Here is a 16,911-nt window from a genome sequence, read left to right as displayed (position 1 = left end):
TCGCAACAAAACCAGGCAGTGCTACAGACTCAGGGAAGAGCAGCTGGAAAGCTGCCCAGCAGAAAAGGACCTGGGGGTGTTGATTGACAGCAGCTGAATATGAGCCAGGGTGTGTCCAGGTGGAAAAAAGGCCACCAGCATCCTGGCTCGTATCAGGAATAGTGTGGCCAGCAGGACCAGGGCAGTGATCGTCCCCTGTACTGGCACCGGTTGGCCACACCTGCAGTCCTGGGGTCAGTTTTGGGCCCCTCACTATAGGAAAGACCTTGAGGTGCTGGAGGGAGTTCAGAGAAGGGCAATGGAGCTGATGAAGACCCTGGAGCACAACTGTGATGGGAGCGGCTGAGGGACCTGGGGCTGTTCAGCCTGGAGAACAGGAGGCTGAGGGGAGACCTTCTGATCTCTGAACTGCCTGAAAGGAGGTTGGAGCATGGAGGGTGTTGGTCTCTTCTCCCTGGTAGCAAGTGATAAGACAAGAGGAAAAGGCCTCAAGCTGCACCAGGGGAGGTTTAGATTGGATATTAGGAAAAAAGTTATTCACAGAAAGGGTTGTCGGGCATTGGAAGAGGCTGCCTGAAAGAAGAGGTTTGTTTTTCTGCCAGAAATATGTTTCAGGAATTGCTCTGAGGATTTTTCTCCTCCACCTTCATCTCCACTGCCAGCTCTCCACAGTGACAATCAAGCCAAGTGAATTCAACCCGCAAGGACTAGGAGCAGAGATGAGGCTTATCTCAGAGCAGGAGGGAGATTCCCATGAGAGCTGATGAGTGCTACATCAGCAAAACTGTAACTGTTAGAAAACAAGGGACAGTGGTGGAGGCAGAGCCTCCCCTGTCCTGCTGGAATGGCAGGAGAATCCTGTGGCCCTGCCAGCGGGCACGTGCACTCTTGGGTTCTGCTCCTATTGCAGCCAAGGATGTGCTAAGAAAGGATCCTGCAGGCTTTGCAGCTCTTCTGCCATGAGGAGAGCAGAGCAGCTTCAGCTGCTGTTACAAAAAGGCAGAGAAGCAGAGCTCACTGTGGTGAGATCGGCACAGTAGTGATTCTGCTGACTCTTCCCCCTCATGGAATCGCACGGGCTGGCAGCTGTGTGCACCGTGCTGGGGCCCAGCACCCTGGGCAACATGTAGGTGCCTGGACCTGCAAGAGGAATGGGAAGAGAAGAAACCTCTGGGGCAGAGACAGGCACCCTGCAAAGGCTGCTGTGGCAGCTGCACGTCCCCCTGAGATCTGGAGCCTTCACTGGGGCAGTTGATGGCTCTTTAGCACCTTTTGTGCCCCACCGTGCCTGTCCCCACATATGCATCAGAGTGGTACCAAGGTGCTGTCAGTCACATCCTCCCCTGCCCCGGCAGGGTCACTTCACCTCCACTGGCTGGGGGGGCAGGAAGGGTGGGACCCTCGGTCAATTGACCGGGTCCTTAACGGGACCCTGAGTTGGTTGACAGGGTCCTCAACAAAGAAGGTGCTCAGAGTAGCTGCAAAGCTTCTGGACCATGTTGTAATGCCCACAGCCACATCTGACCAGACTATAAAACAGGGTTCCCACAGAAGACCCCTTGGAGTGGTCTTCTCGGAGCTGCGGGTCTGTGAACTGGAGCCCTTTCCTTAGACTGGGACGCTGTCTAAGGAGACTTCCCGGGATTGAGAGCGCCTCAGCTCCTCATTTGGTGAGTGGTTATTTACTGGATAGATCCTTGAATGAGTCCTTGTCTAACCAGGCAAGCGTGAGCCCTCGCCTAACCCAGGCGAGTGATTATTTCTTGTGGGTTTCCTGGACTCAGAGGCCTCTGGTTTTGTTTCTTGTGACTGAATGCATGCACGTTGTGCATCCTCATTATTCTTATGTTGTTGTACCACAATAATTCCCTCAACTGATATCTGAACCTGTATTTTATGTTGTTGCAGTGCTAACTAATTGTATAAACCCTGTTTCTAGTCGGTGTATTTGCTACACTTTTCCAGCCAGAATAAAGTCTGTTTTGAACTTGTTGTTCACCTAAAACTGACTTTGAGGTGGCTCCGTGACACCTGCTCAGAGGAGCAGGAAGCATGTCTGCCCCCTTTCCCAATCCTTCCACCTTCTGCCACGCTGGGGCACTGTTGGCAGCTCCGAAACTGAGCTGTCAGTGCTTCTGTGGAATGAGATGAGTTTGTGCTGGAACTGCAAGAACCAGGAAGAAAAAGTCCCCGAGGGGTTCACTGGAACTTCACGGCTCTGGTAAAACCATCCACCCGCTGTACCCCTATTTCCTCAGAGCCAGCAGCATAGCTTGGGTGGGGGGAAAGGCACAGATCAGACCTCGGGGCTGAGAGATGAGCACAAGCACCTGCCAAGGCAGCTGCAGCCAACCAGGAACACTCCCCACTTGCTTCTACTGCACATGAAGGAAGCTTGTCAGGAAACAGCTGTGTCCTGCAGTGGAGGCTTTGAACTGGCCATAGTTAACAAGCTGAGCAGCAGATTGTCAGTAGAGGATGCTTGAGCTGCAAGGGTGAGGCAGTATTCTGACATCGGGCCTGTGACAAACTGCAAGAGTCAACGGCAGGGGAACAAGCGTTGGTGGAAAAACAAGAAGCAAGGACTCGATTGACTGACTGATACACTGATAGATTGAGACATTAAGGCCAGAGGGATTGATACAGGACTGATACATCAAGGACAGGGGGGTAACTTGTGACAGATCAAAAAATGCTTTTATGGTAGCAACTTTGGTAGGAATGCAAAACATATCGCTTATGTAATGCCTAACTTAGCAAACCAGCAATGCTTGAGCAAGCATCCTAGCAAGTCTAAATACAAGCCTGAATTTGTAATAAATGACTCTCATTGCACCTCCATACCTCATACGCTATGCAAGGGTATGCATCTCCCTGCATCACTTACCTGGAGGGAGGTCGGTTTTTATGCCCCTGTGCCAGAAGGACATGGACTGCACAGGAGGGCACTTAAGGACGTGTCTGTTGGACTTCTCAGGGCAGTAATCGCCTAGGGCAGAGGACAATAGCACAAAAGCAGTGAAGTTGTGGCCTTTTCTCTCAAGCCAAGGAGGCAATTTCAACAAGAGCAGCTATCCTTAACAGCTGCAGAAGTGCTAGCTGCTGGAAAACATCTACAGCTCATTGAAGGGGTGAGCTGAGCCTTTTGCACCCATCTAACTTTTGTGCCACTGTCAAAGGGAAGGGTGAAAATGTAATTGTCTTGTCTGAACAAACAGCTGGGGAAATGTTACTCATTTGGTCCAGGCATGAGCTCAGTGTTTATCTCAGGAAGTCCAACCATGGGAGAGGCTGCAGCCACGTACTCCCCATTCCGGGCCATGGAGGCTCCGCGCAATATCGAGGACCTGGCAAGCAGCTGTCTTCTGCAGGAGGTTCTGCCCCTTGACAGGGGTAAGTGGGGGCTTTGGGGGGTTGTGGTTCAGGTAACCTATGAAGAACAGCACGTGAAAGGCCACCTGCAGGCAACTGCGTTCAAAGCTCCTTTGAAGCTGCAGGAGACTGAGCTGCCAAGCTCAGAAAATTCCCGTGCTGTTCCCTCCAAGAGTAATAAAGTTGAGCTGTACAGTGCCTTGTAGTGACAAACAGTAAATCTCTAAGCATAAAAGCTTCTGCAACTGCATTGCTAAATAATCTTAAAAAGAAACAGGACCTCCTGACAGTCTGGCTCCAGTGATAATCATGGAGAAATAAAAACTAACAAACAAAACAAACCTCACATGTACTGGGTTTGCGTGGGAAGGTTTTAGGAGCAGGGGGCTTCTGTGAGAAGGGGGAAAAAGGGAAATGGGTTTGTAGCTGATTTTACCACGGGTGTGCTCAACACACCGCTTGGATCCTTGTTTTACCTGTTGTTCCTCGGACTGAGTATTTGGGTCCAGGGGTGGTGAACTGGGCCATGATGGGGCCCCATGGGCCATGAGGTCTCCAAGTCCCAACTGGGCTCCGTCCATGCTGCGAGATGCTGATAAAACCTGAGAAAAGAGCAGAAGAGCATCTTGGTAATTTGACCTGTGCCTTAGGAGTTTTCAATCGCTCTTCAGATGATTGTGCCGTACACTAATAGAGTGAACTTGCCATCGAACTTGGTTAAGTCGCGCTTTTACATCATCATATTAAAACCACTTTTGCTAATATCTTTGACAGGGGTTCTCTAAGCCATCTCAGTCACCCATTGGTGACATCCTGGTCCTGTACCATGCGAGTCCTGTCTCACCAGAGAATACCAATGCTCTCGATAAAGAACATTTTTTACTATGAGGTTGGCGAGACCCCGGAACAGGTTGCCCAGAGCAGCTGTGGATTCCTCATCACTGGATTTGTTCAAGGCCTGGAGATGCAAATCCCCTCAGGCACAATGGAGCTCATCCCTGATGCTGAACTAGGGCAGGGAAGGAGCAGTCTCAGGACTCCACCTGTCTCAGCCGCGGCCATCAAAAGGGATGAGGATGACAATGTCTGCGTCTGCTTTGTCTCTGCGGCACAGAGCGTGGCGAGCAGTGAGGGCAGCAGACATCTGGCAAGAGAGGCTGTGGTGTCAGCGGCCAGGGGACCCTGGGGACAATCTGGGAGTGTCACGGAAACGCACTATGACATCGGGAGGCTGTGATATTGCATCACCTGGCTGATCCAGGGCTGGGGATGTCCAGCCTGCAGGGTCAGACCTTCCTGAGGTCTGCTTTCCTGCCTCAACGTGTATTTTCAGGGTGCACGTGAAACAGATTTGGAACGTCAGCAGAGAGCGGAGGAGCTTTCCAAAGCACCCGGTTTTTACACTGCCCTTGCGCTCAGTGACGGTGTTGACAAGTGGCACAGCGGTCACAGAGCTCCGCTGGGGAGCAGAGGCTTTGCCTGCTGAGGCAAACCAACACTTCCAGATTCACCGCTCTAAGACTGTTAGAGGCGATTTGGGCTTCAATACCAGACCAAAAGCATTTCCATTACAGAACCTCAGCCACCACCTCTGTGATCGTCTTGGCAGGGACCAACGAACACCGTGTTGGAAAACACGTGACAGCTATAAAAAGTGTCCTGTCCTCCCCAAATCATTCTTTCCCTCATACCCTCAGATTACAGCAGTAAAAATTATATAACTGCATGAAGAAAATTAAGTCCCTTTCAGCCAAGCCAGATGTGGACAGGCTGGAGAGGGTCCAGAGAAGGGCCACAGAGATGATCAAAGGACTGGGCAGCCGCCATACGAGCAAAGGCTGAGAGAATCGGGCTTGTTCAGCCTGGAGAAAAGGCGGCTCAAGGAGAGCTCAGCACCATGTTCTAGTGTTTCCAGGGTGGCTACAAAGATGGACATGCCCTTTGTACAAGGAGTCCCAGGGAAAAGACAAGGGCTGATGGGTACAAGCTACTCCTGGGGAGATCCTGACTGAACACAAGAAGGATCTAATCGCTCTAATTGAGCATGCGCGTGATTCGCACTTCTTGGTATTTATTACATATACCTATCACATATTCATTTGTTTCTAGTGCTCAGTTAATGCATTAAACATAAATTATTTCCATAACCCCGCCCTTTACCGGAATTCCATCTTTGGTACTCCAGAGTCTTCATCAGGGATGTCTGGTGGGGCCTAAGTTGTATCAGTTATTTTGTACATTGTGTTCCATGGTTCCCTACCTGTGCTGGGCATTCTTCATGAATCAATGCGTATATTATGTAACAACAAGAAACTGGATGATGGTCATGATGATACTGTGTGGTTTGGCACTGGTTTACTTCATTATACTGCAGCCGATAATGAATTTCTACTCGTTTCTCCTTTACCTTGAAAAACCTCCAGAAGAGATAAAAGAGCAATACAGCTATGTGTTTGCTAATTGGTCAAGCGAATCTTTAGAAAGGCTGACTAACAATACTTTCGCTTTCTCGCTAGGACAGTTTACAAATGTTTTTGAGAGCTCTGAATATCCTTGGAGCTTTGATAGAGCTATGATGGAGCTATCTGGCTTGCTGAATGTGCTTGTGCTTGTGCTAGTGCTAAGAGAAATGAGGTTAAATAGGAGGTTCGCGTCTCTTTTGAGTCCTGAGACTTGCGTTGCATCTGCTGAGGCAAAAAGCACTCCGAGCCGCTCGAAACAAAAGGCAGCTAAAGCCCCAGTTCCCCCGACCGAGGCTCAAGCTCCGGCTGCCAAGGTCACTGCTGCCTCCTCCACTGTAGATGCTGTTACTCCTCCAGCCTCAAAGGCTAACAAGGCAGCCCCTCCTTCCTCACATGCTGGGCACTGTTGCTGTAGTAATCATAACAACCACTGTGATTATGCCAATGCCAGTGACAGTCATTCAGACTCTGGAAATAATTCAGAGGATGGTGAGCCCATATCTGCATCAGTTGCCGGTTGTAAGAAAGTCACAAGAAAGACTACTCATGCTGCAGGTGATGGCAAAGGGCCAGTAGATGATGACACAGGGCCAACATCAACCCAAGGGGCATCATCAACACAGAGAGGAGAGGAAGTGACCACTACTCGGGTCCTTTTCTCCAGGTGAGCTGAGAGAACTGTGAAAAGACTTTAGTCGTCGTGAAGGTGAGAATATCGTAACCTGGTTGCTCCGATGCTGGGATAATGGGGCTGAAACAATAGAATTGGAAGGTGGTGAAGCCAAGCAGCTGGGATCTCTGTCAAAGGATTCCACCATTGATAGGGCAATTTCAAGAGAGCACAACCCCACTACCCTCTGGACCTGACTCCTGACAGCTATGAAAGTAAGATTTCCCTACAAGGAAGATTGCATATGCACATCAGGGAAATGGAATACTATGGAGGGAGGTATCCAGTTCCTGAGAGAATTAGCTGTGCGAGAGATCATCTATTTTGGGCCAAACAGCCAAGACGGGACAGACCCAGATGGAATTGATTGTACATGACCTATGTGGCACAGATTTGTACAAAGTGCACCACCTGCATATGCTAAGTCATTGGCAGGAATGATCTGGACAGCTAGTGGTAGACAAAGGGTTTCTGACGTGATAGAGCAGCTCCGAGACTACGAGGACAGCCTTGCTGGTTCTCTACGGGCTTGTGTCTCTGCTGTGGAGAGACTGTGTGAAAAATCTGATGACTGGTTTGAAAAGCTGTTGCAAGAAATCAAAGCACTCAGAGAAGACACGTACCATTCACGACCTGCACGAACCTCTGTTTCAGCTATTAGGAGAAGGCACTTCCAATCCCAAGAGAGAGGACGGAGGCAGTCCACAAAAAGACGTTCACTGTGGTTCTTCCTGCATGAGCAGGGAGCAAACATGAATAGGTGGCATGGAACACCTACCTCAGAACTTCAAGAACGAGTACGTGAGTTAAAAGGAAAAGCTCCTAGGAAAATGACTGCTCCAGTTTACAAAAGGGGCAGAAGAGATTCTGATGCTCTTGAAGGAACGTCTAATTCATACCCAGAGACTGTGCAAAACAGAGATTAGAGGGGCCCTGCCTCCAGCCAGGTGGAGGAAAGGGATAACAGAGCTTATTGGACTGTACAGATACAATGGCCGGGTACAACACACCCCCAGGAGTACAAAGCTTTGGTGGACACTGGTTCTCAGTGCACGATAATTCCAAGTATAAAGGAACACAACCCGTCAATATTGTTGGAGTGACTGGGGGATTCCAGGAACTGACTGTTGTAGAGGCTGAAATGAGCCTATCTGGGAAAAACTGGCAAAAGCATCCCATTGTGACTGGCCCAGGTGCTCCGTGCAACCTTGGCACAGAATACCTCAGGAGAGGGTATTTTAAGGACCCAAAATGGTATCGGTGGGCATTTGGTATAGCAGCTGTGGACAGTGAGAATATTGAACAGCTGTCTGATTTGCCTGGTCTTTCAGACGACCCTTCTCTTGTAGGACTGCTGATGGCTGATGATCAGTAGGTGCCAGTTGCTACCACGACGGTGCATTGCCGACAATACCGCACCAATTGAGACTCTTTGATTCCTATTCAGAAGCTGATTCATCAACTAGAAAGCCAGGGTGTGATCAGTAAGACTCGCTCACCTTTTAACAGCCTGATTTGGCCAGTGCATAAGTCTAGTGACGAGTGGAGACTAACTGTAGACTATCGTGGCCTGAATGAAGTTACGCCACCGTTGAGTGCTGCTGTGCCTGATATGCTAGAACTGCAATTTGAACTGGAGTCAAAGGCAGCCAAGTGGTATGCCACCATAGACATTGCTAATGTATTTTTCTCTATCCCTTTAGCAGCAGAATGCAGGCCGCAGTTTGCTTTCACCTGGAGGGGCATCCAGTACACGTGGAATCGCTTGCCTCACGGGTGGAAACACAGTCCTACCATCTGCCGTGGACTGATTCAAACCACGCTGGAAGAAGGTAAAGCACCAGAACACTTGCAGTATATTGATGACATCATTGTATGGGGTGACACAGAGAGAGAAGTCTTGGAGAAAGGTGAGAGAATAATTCATATTCTTTTGGATGCTGGTTTTGCCATAAAATGTAGTAAGGTCGAGGGACCTGCGCAAGAGATCCAGTTTTTTAGGAATAAAATGGCAAGATGGTCGTCGTCAGATCCCAATGGAGGTGATCAACAAAATTGCAGCTATGTCTCCACCTGCTAATAAGAAGCAGACACAGACTTTCTTGGGTGTTGTAGGTTTTTGGAGAATGCATATTCCCAACTACAGCCAGATTGTGAGCCCTCTTTATCGAGTGACTCATAAAAAGAACCAATTTGAGTGGGGACCAGAACAACGACAAGCCTTTGAACAAATTAAGCGTGAGATAACTCATGCGGTGGCCCTTGGACTAGTTCGGACTGGACTAGATGTTAAAAATGTGCTCTACACCGCAGCTGGAGATAATGGTCCTACCTGGAGCCTCTGGCAGAAAGCACCAGGAGAAACGCGAGGTCGACCCTTAGGTTTTTGGAGTCGAGGATACAAAGGATCTGAGGCCAACTATACTCCAACTGAAAAGGAAATACCTGCAGCTTATGAGGGAGTCTGAGCCACTTCAGAAGTGATTGGTACTGAAGCACAGCTCCTCCTGGCACCTCAACTGCCGGTGCTGAGCTGGATGTTCAAAGGGAAGGTTCCCTCCACGCATCATGCAACCGATGCTACGTGGAGTAAATGGATTGCATTGATCACGCAACGAGCTCGAATTGGAAGTCCCAATCGCCCAGGGATCTTAGATGTGATTACAGACTGGCCAGAAAGTAAATGCTTTGGGATGTCTCCAGATGAGGAGGAAGTAACACGTGCTGAAGAAGCACCACCGTATAATACCCTTTCAGAGACTGAAAAGTGGTATGCCCTGTTCACAGATGGATCCTGCCGTCTTGTAGGAAAACATCGAAGGTGGAAAGCTGCTGTGTGGAGTCCCACACAACGAGCTACAGAAGCCACTGAAGGACAAGGTGAATCTAGTCAATTTGCAGAAGTGAAAGCCATCCAGCTGGCCTTGGACATTGCTGAACGAGAAAAGTGGCCAATGCTTTATCTCTACACTGACTCATGGATGGTGGCAAATGCCTTGTGGGGGTGGCTACAGCAATGGAAGAAAAACAACTGGCTATGCAGAGGTAAACCCATTTGGGCTGCCACACTGTGGCAAGACATTGCTGCTCGGCTAGAGAGCCTGCCTGTGAAAGTTTGTCATGTAGATGCTCATGTGCCTCAAAGTCGAGCCACCGAGGAACATCAAAACAACCATCAAGTGGATCAAGCTGCTAAGATTAAAGTAGCTGAAGCTGACTTGGACTGGCAACATAAAGGTGAACTTTTCCTAGCTCAGTGGGCCCATGATGCTTCAGGGCATCAAGGTAGAGATGCAACATATAAATGGGCTTGTGATCGAGGGGTGGAGTTAACTATGGACGCTATTTCACAGGTTATTAATGAATGTGAAACTTGCACCGAAATCAAACAAGCTAAAAGGTTAAAGCCTGTATGGTATGGAGGGCGATGGTGTAAAGTATAAGTATGGAGAGGCTTGGCAAATTGATTATATTACACTTCCACAAACACGTCAAGGTAAGCACTATGTACTTAGAATGGTAGAAGCAACCACCGGATGGTTGGAAACATATGCTGTACCCCATGCTACAGCCCGGAATACGATCTTGGGCCTTGAAAAGCAAGTCCTTTGGCGACATGGTACGCCAGAAAGAATTGAATCAGACAATGGCACTCATTTCAAAAACAGTCTTATAGACAACGGGGCCAAAAAACGTCGTATTGAGTGGGTATATCACATTCCATATCAAGCACCAGCTCCTGGGAAAACTGAAAGGTACAATGGTTTGTTAGAAACGACACTAAAGGCACTGGGTGGTGGAACCTTTAAAAACTGGGATTCACATTTAGCAAAAGCCACTTGGTTGGTCAACACTAGGGGATCAACCAATCGAGCCGGGCCTGCCCAATCAGAACTTCTACGTACTGTAGAAGGAGATAAAGTCCCTGTAGTACACATGAAAAATATGTTAGGGAAGGCAGTCTGGGTTACTCCTGCCTCAGGCAAAGGCGAGCCCATTCATGGGACTATTTTTGCCCAAGGAACTGGCAGCACCTGGTGGGTGATGCTTAAGGATGGAGAAGTTCGGTGTGTACCTCAAGGGGATTTGATTTTAGGTGAAAATATTCAATACTGAACTGCATTATGTTAACTGCCATACTAACAGTGTTTAATAAGTGTCTTTCAGATCAAGACAGTGGTGATGAAACCAGAGCTAGCCTCTACGAGTGGCGCCTGACAACTTCTTTGAAGTTGATGTCTTTAACCCACAAACAGTGGTCATGAGATGCACTAGATGTACCATTTTTTCCTGCCCTGGGAGACTGTTGTGATAAATGAACTTAATGAACTTTTTGAAGGATGGTCCACAGACTAAGAGAATGATGAATTATACTTGTGTATATATGTACATATATGTATATATAGTAGTAGTAATTAATTAGATTGTATTGATAAGGTCTAAGTATGCCGTGAATGGCATGTCATAAGGGGTGGAATGTCCTGGTTTTGTCAAAAACAAGTTTCTCTTTCAGTGAATTTCCCTGTCAGCTAAAGTCTTCTTACTAACTGCAGTTTTCCTGAAAGTTAGGTACATGTTTTGGTAGACATAGCAATGGAATGCAAGGTCATTGATAGTGATGCATCCCGCGAGATGTGCAAGCAGGAGGTGAACTGAAAATTGACCAACTAAAGTATTCCATCCCATTCACCCCATACTTCATATAAAGGTGAGGGATCACAAGGATCTCATCCCTTTCCCTTACGGCCGACATAGGGAGAGGACCTTGCGAGTTGTCCCTGCGAACTGAGGCCTAGTGACAGACTGAATCCAGTTCCGGTTGGCTGCAGAGTCCAGTCCAGGACTTCGAGTGCCAGCCCCACATCTGCCGGAGCAGTTGCCGGGACTTTCAAGATTGGTTTTGTATATTTTGTATTATTTTCTCTATTTCTTATTAGTAACATTAGTAAAACATGTTTAATTTTTTCCAACTCTCTTCTCTCGGTCCTTCTTTCCCTCCCAACTGCCTGTCCTTAGTGGGAAGAGGGGGGAGGGAGGGGCTGAAGGGAAAAGGTGGGGGAGAGGAGGTTAACAGTACATCTGCCACGGTTTTATTGTCACCCCGCAATCAAAGCACGACACTGACAAACAGTAAATCTCTAAGCATAAATGCTTCTGCAACTGCATTGCTAAATAATCTTAAAAAGAAACAGGACTTCCTGACAGTCTGGCTCCAGTGATAATCATGGAGAAATAAAAACTAACAAACAAACAAACCTCACATGTACTGGGTTTGCATGGGAAGGTTTTAGGAGCAGGGGGTTTCTGTGAGAAGGGAGAAAAAGGGAAACGGGTTTGTAGCTGATTTTACCACGGGTGTGCTCAACACACCACTCGGATCCTTGTTTTACCTGTTGTTCCTCGGACTGAGTGTTTGGGTCCAGGGCTGGTGAACTGGGCCATGATGGGGCCCCATGGGCCATGAGGTCTCCAAGTCCCCACTCGGGCTCTGTCCATGCTGTGAGATGCTGATAAAGCCTGAGGAAAGAGCAGAAGAGCATCTTGGTACTTTGACCTGTGCCTTGGGAGTTTTCAATCACTGTTCAAATGATTGTGCCATACAGTAATAGTGAACCTTAACCAACTTCGATGGCAAGTCGCGCTTTTACATCATATTAAAACCACTTTTGCTAATATCTTTGACAGGGGTTTTCTGAGCCATCTCAGTCACCCACTGGTGACATCCTGGTCCTGTACCATGCGAGTCCTGTCTCACCAGAGAATACCAATGCTCTCGATAAAATAACATTTTTCACTATTAGGTGGGTGAGACCCTGGAACAAGTTGCCCAGAGCAGCTGTGGATTCCTCATCACTGGATTTGTTCAAGGCCTGGGGATGCAAATCCCCTCAGGCGCAATGGAGCTCATCCCTGATGCTGAACTAGGGCAGGGAAGGAAAGGTCTCGGGACTTCACCTGTCTCAGCCGTGGCCGTCAAAAGGGATGAGGACAATAATGTCTGCGTCTGCTTTGTCTCTGCGGCACAGAGCGTGGTGAGCAGTGAGGGCAGCCAGAGATCTGGCAAGAGAGGTTGTGGTGTCAGCGGCCAGGAGACCCTGGGGACAGCCTGGCACCGTCATGGAAACGCACTATGACATCGGGAGGCTGTGCTATTGCATCACCTGGCTGATCCAGGGCTGGGGACATCCAGCCTGCAGGGCCAGACCTTCCTGAGGTCTGCTTTCCTGCATCAACGCGTATTTTCAGGGTGCACGTGAAACAGATTTGGAACGTCAGCAGAGAGTGGGGGAGCTTTCCAAAGCACCTGGTTTTTACACTGCCCTTGCGCTCAGTGACGGTGTTGACAAGTGACACAGCGGTCACAGAGCTCCGCTGGGGAGCAGAGGCTTTGCCTGCTGAGGCAAACCAACACTTCCAGATTCACTGCTCTAAGACTGTTAGAGGCAATTTGTGCTTCAATACCAGAACAAAAGCATTTCCATCACAGAACCCCAGCCACCACCTCTGTGATCGTCTTGGCAGGGACCAACGAACACTGTGTTCCAAAACACGTGACGGCTATAAAAAGTGTCCTGTCCTCCCCAAATCATTCTTTCCCTCATACCCTCAGATTACCGCAGTAATAATTATATAACTGCATGAAGAAAATTAAGTCCCTTTCAGCCAAGCCAGATGTGGACAGGCTGAAGAGGTGTCCAGAGAAGGGCCACAGAGGTGATCAAAGGACTGGGCAGCCGCCATACGAGCAAAGGCTGAGAGAACCGGGCTTGTTCAGCCTGGAGAAAAGGCAGCTCAGGGAGAGCTCAGCACCATGTTCCAGTGTTTCCAGGGTGGCTACAAAGATGGACATGCCCTTTGTACAAGGAGTCCCAGGAAAAAGACAAGGGCTGATGGGTACAAGCTACTCCTGGGGAGATCCTGACTGGACACAAGAAGGAAATTTTTCACCAGGAGAGCCACCAGCCATTGGAATAATCTCCCCAGGGATGTGGTGAATTCCCCAAAATTGGAGACTTTAAAGATTCAGCTGGATGGGGCGCTGGGCCAGCTCATCTAGACCGGGCTTGTGCCACGAAAGGTTGGACCAGGTGATCCTTTCCCCTCCATCCTGGGATTCTATGAGAATATCTGCACAGGTGTGTGCGCACATGCGTGTGCGTGTATGTAGGTGTGTGTGTATACATGTATGTGTGTGTGCGCACACCTGTGACTGTATGTGGAACCAGGTCCCAGGAGCTGGGCCAGCACGGTGGGCTGTCACAGGGCATTCCACTGACCGGCATCCACATCTGGGACAGACACATCTGGGATGGACACATCTGGGACGGACACATCTGGGGGTTATGGGCTTCTCCAAAACCAGATTTCTCATTGACCCAAAACATGTCAGCGACTCGTTCACCTGAACAAAAGGGATTTGGGGTAGAGAAAACATGGGGTACAACTCCTTTCAAAACACAGCGCCTCCACTCTGACATGATGTCTCCAGCCAGATCCTTGTGTCAACCTACAAAGCGAACCCCCACTCCACGAGCCCCCCAGCTGCCCACAACCCAGCGTTTCTGGACTCTGATCTTCTCCTTTCACCGCCTCCCCAAACCATTCCCTGGTTTCTTTGCCCAGACCTGGGGTACCGGCCCCACGCGTGTGCCACTGGTGCTGCTCTCACCTCTGCAGCTCCCGCAGACGCTCCAGCTGGTGCTGCTGCTCCAGTGCACTCAGGCGCTGCTGGTGCTGCACCAGCAGCTCTGCCCGCTCCTGCCTCACGTCCTGCCGCTGCCACAGCAGCCGAGCTGCCCGCTGCTCCTTCTCCCGCCACAGCACCTGCTCCCGCTGCCCGTGGGTCTCCTGCACCTTCACAGAATCACAGAATCACAGAATGTCTGGGACTGGAAGGGACCTCGAGAGCTCATCAAGTCCAATCCCCGCGCCGGAGCAGGAACACCCAGATGAGGTTACACAGGAAGGTGTCCAGGCGGGTTTGAATGTCTGCAGAGAAGGCGACTCCACAACCCCCCTGGGCAGCCTGTTCTGTCACCCTCACTGAGAAGTTTCTTCTCCAATTTAAGTGGAACCTCCTGTGTTCCAGCTTGAACCCATTACCCCTTGTCTTACCACTGGCTGCCACCGAGAAGAGCCTGGCTCCATCCTCCTGACACCTTCACCGAGGTCCTGCCCGGAGAGAGCCCCTGAGGGGTGACGGCACAGAGCTGTTGCTGTCATCACAACACCCGCACGCTGCACCCCAAGTGCGCAGAGGATTTGGGAACAGGACGCTGAGCTCGGGCTGCTCCGCAGTCCCAGCCCTGACCCCTCTGCTGCCGCCCAGTGCTGCCCTGGCTGGGGACGTGCTGGCCACGGCACCGGCCCCTCCTCCCGCTCACCCGCGGGACAGTGCTGGTGACAGCGGACCCCACCCTGGCTCACCCCTGGGGCTCCTCTGCCCCACCAGCCCCAGCCCGCCCGCCCCAGGGATGGATGCGGGAAGCGCCTCGCAGCTCCCAGCCCAGCTCCTCCCTGAGCCCGCCCCGACAGCCGCGCTCGGCGAATCCAGGGGCCGAGAGCTTCCCCCCCTGCACCTCCACCGGCTCCCACTGCCCGCCCGGGGGAACCGGGGCTGCTCGGCCCGTCACCCCCCGGCCGTGCCGAACTCCCGCCCGGCCCCGCCGCCGCACGGCGCGGCGCTCAGCCAGCCCGCCGCCCGCATGGAGCGCGCCGCCCTCGGGGAAGGACCCGTTCCCATAGCGACAGGGGCTGCGCCGCGCGGGGCCGGCCTTGGAGAGCCCCCGCTGCCATAGCAACGGGGGTGTCTGCTGCGCGGCCTGACTAGAAATGGCCCCAGAGCCGCAGCGGCTCGGGCTCTTCCCTCGCCCCGGGCTGCTCCTGCCCGTGTCGCCCTCGCTCCTCTGTCCCCAGAGCGAATCCCCCTGAAGGGACCAGAGTGGCCCTGCTGTCACTGCGGGGCTGGAGCAGCCTTGCAGCCCCTCTGCAAGTCGTTTGCTTACATCCCCCTAGAGCTGAGCAAAGTTCAGCCCGGTCTGCGCAAAGGGGCATCTCTCGTTAGTGTCTCTTTCTTGCTACTTGGATTCAGACAAAGAGGATCCTCCGGGTTCCCACTGATTCTCAGTTTGGAGCGAATGCTGAGGAAAACGTGAGGAGGTTGTGTTTCTGCTCCTTAAAATATGTCCCTTTTCCACGAGCCTTCCAGCCTGTCCCTGCCCAAGGGACAGCCCAGCTCAGCACCCGGCCCCGGGCACCACACGCTGGGTCCGCACTCCTGCCCACAGCATCGAACACAACCAGCGCTCGCAGCTGCAACGCTGGTTTGCTCACAAACCCAACACTCGGCACCACATGGGCTGCTGGGAAGAAAACTCCATCCCAGCCACAACCAGAGCAGATGTCTGACATCAGCTCTGTGCCACTCTGTGTTTTATTCGTGGCTGTTATAAGCGAAACCGTATGCCGATCTTAATTATCCAATTAGAATTTATTAAGCAAGCACTAAACAGGCGAAACAGTGTTATAAACGAGGATCGCGAATCATGTGCCAATTTTAATTATCCAATTAATATTTACTAAGCAAGCAGGCAAAACAGCGCTGGGCGGCCGGGGAGTCTCAGCTCTACCAATGCCAGGCAACCCACCCCCACCAGAGTCCCTCTTTTATAGCTTTTTGTCTCCAGGTAGATTTCAAGTTGATACAGCTTGGCCCGACGTCTTCTGCGGCTGCGCGTCTGGTTGCCGGGGGGGGTCTCCTCAGGCTCTCCGGTGGTCGCGGGACGGAGGCAACATTTTCCCTCCACACCGCAGGCGGCGACCCCACCCCTCCGGACACGCGCAGCTCACCTCACCCTCACAACTCCAATACATTTCCCCAGTTGTACTGTTTCATAAATGTTTACACCAGATAACGTACCGGTTTGATTAACAAATTTACAACACGGGTTTATTACAATCCCCCCTTTTTATTTTTATCATTTTGTTGATCAAACCGGATAATATTTTCTCGGGCTAGAGAAAGGATGGAAGTTTCGTGTTCAACAACTCTGTCTTCTTCTATCTGCTCATACTGTTTTTTTTTTCAATAACATTAAGTGAGCGGCTTCTAATCGGTTTTTTACTAGTTCGATAACTCTATTTAATATACCGCGCCCGAAGGTCAGAATTAACACTAATATTATTAAAGGTCCTGCTATAGTAGATAACAAAGTAGTTAATCAGGGGGATTGGGTGAACCAGGATTCGTACCAGCTCCGCTTCGCTTCCCTCTCTTTCTTTTGTTTTTCTAAACCCTCCCGTAATTTGGTCATAGTATCTCTTACTACTCCTGTGTGATCTGCGTAAAAGCAACACTCTTCCCCTAGAGCTGCACACAGTCCTCCTTGTTGTAAGAGGAGAGCCATT

At 50.5% G+C, this 16,911-nt stretch overlaps 1 protein-coding gene across 2 annotated transcripts; it reads right to left on the bottom strand.

Moving 5' to 3' along the window:
* Window positions 1–341: 341 nt before the first annotated feature.
* LOC135992607 (ciliary microtubule associated protein 1A-like) lies at window positions 342–15,198 on the bottom strand. 2 transcript variants are annotated; one of them, XM_065641898.1, is made up of 8 exons: window positions 15,084–15,198; window positions 14,620–14,693; window positions 14,174–14,358; window positions 13,709–13,906; window positions 11,895–12,021; window positions 3,849–3,974; window positions 2,888–2,989; window positions 342–1,140 (listed from the first exon to the last, which is right to left on the bottom strand). In XM_065641898.1, the coding sequence occupies exons 4-8, from the start codon at window positions 13,874–13,876 to the stop codon at window positions 980–982; spliced, it is 684 nt and encodes a 227-aa protein (XP_065497970.1). In that variant the 5' UTR covers window positions 13,877–13,906; window positions 14,174–14,358; window positions 14,620–14,693; window positions 15,084–15,198; the 3' UTR covers window positions 342–979. The 2 variants fall into 2 exon arrangements, with proteins under 2 accessions (XP_065497970.1, XP_065497971.1); XM_065641899.1 differs by lacking the exon at window positions 15,084–15,198 and having other exon boundaries at window positions 14,620–15,072.
* Between the last annotated feature and the right edge of the window lie 1,713 nt (window positions 15,199–16,911).

Source organism: Caloenas nicobarica, chromosome 10, assembly GCF_036013445.1.
Source record: "Caloenas nicobarica isolate bCalNic1 chromosome 10, bCalNic1.hap1, whole genome shotgun sequence".
NCBI lineage: Eukaryota > Metazoa > Chordata > Aves > Columbiformes > Columbidae > Caloenas > Caloenas nicobarica.
This window is presented reverse-complemented; position numbering and strand designations above follow the sequence as displayed.

Excerpts from the sequence above, each read along its gene's own strand:
- LOC135992607 (XM_065641898.1), bottom strand. The coding sequence starts at position 13,876 with ATGAGAAATCTGGTTTTGGAGAAGCCCATAACCCCCAGATGTGTCCGT. Across the intron at positions 3,975-11,894 it reads CTCAGTCCGAGGAACAACAG|GTTTTATCAGCATCTCGCAG; the intron begins GTAAAACAAGGA and ends CTCTTTTCTCAG. Across the intron at positions 2,990-3,848 it reads CTCAGTCCGAGGAACAACAG|GCGATTACTGCCCTGAGAAG; the intron begins GTAAAACAAGGA and ends CCTCTGCCCTAG.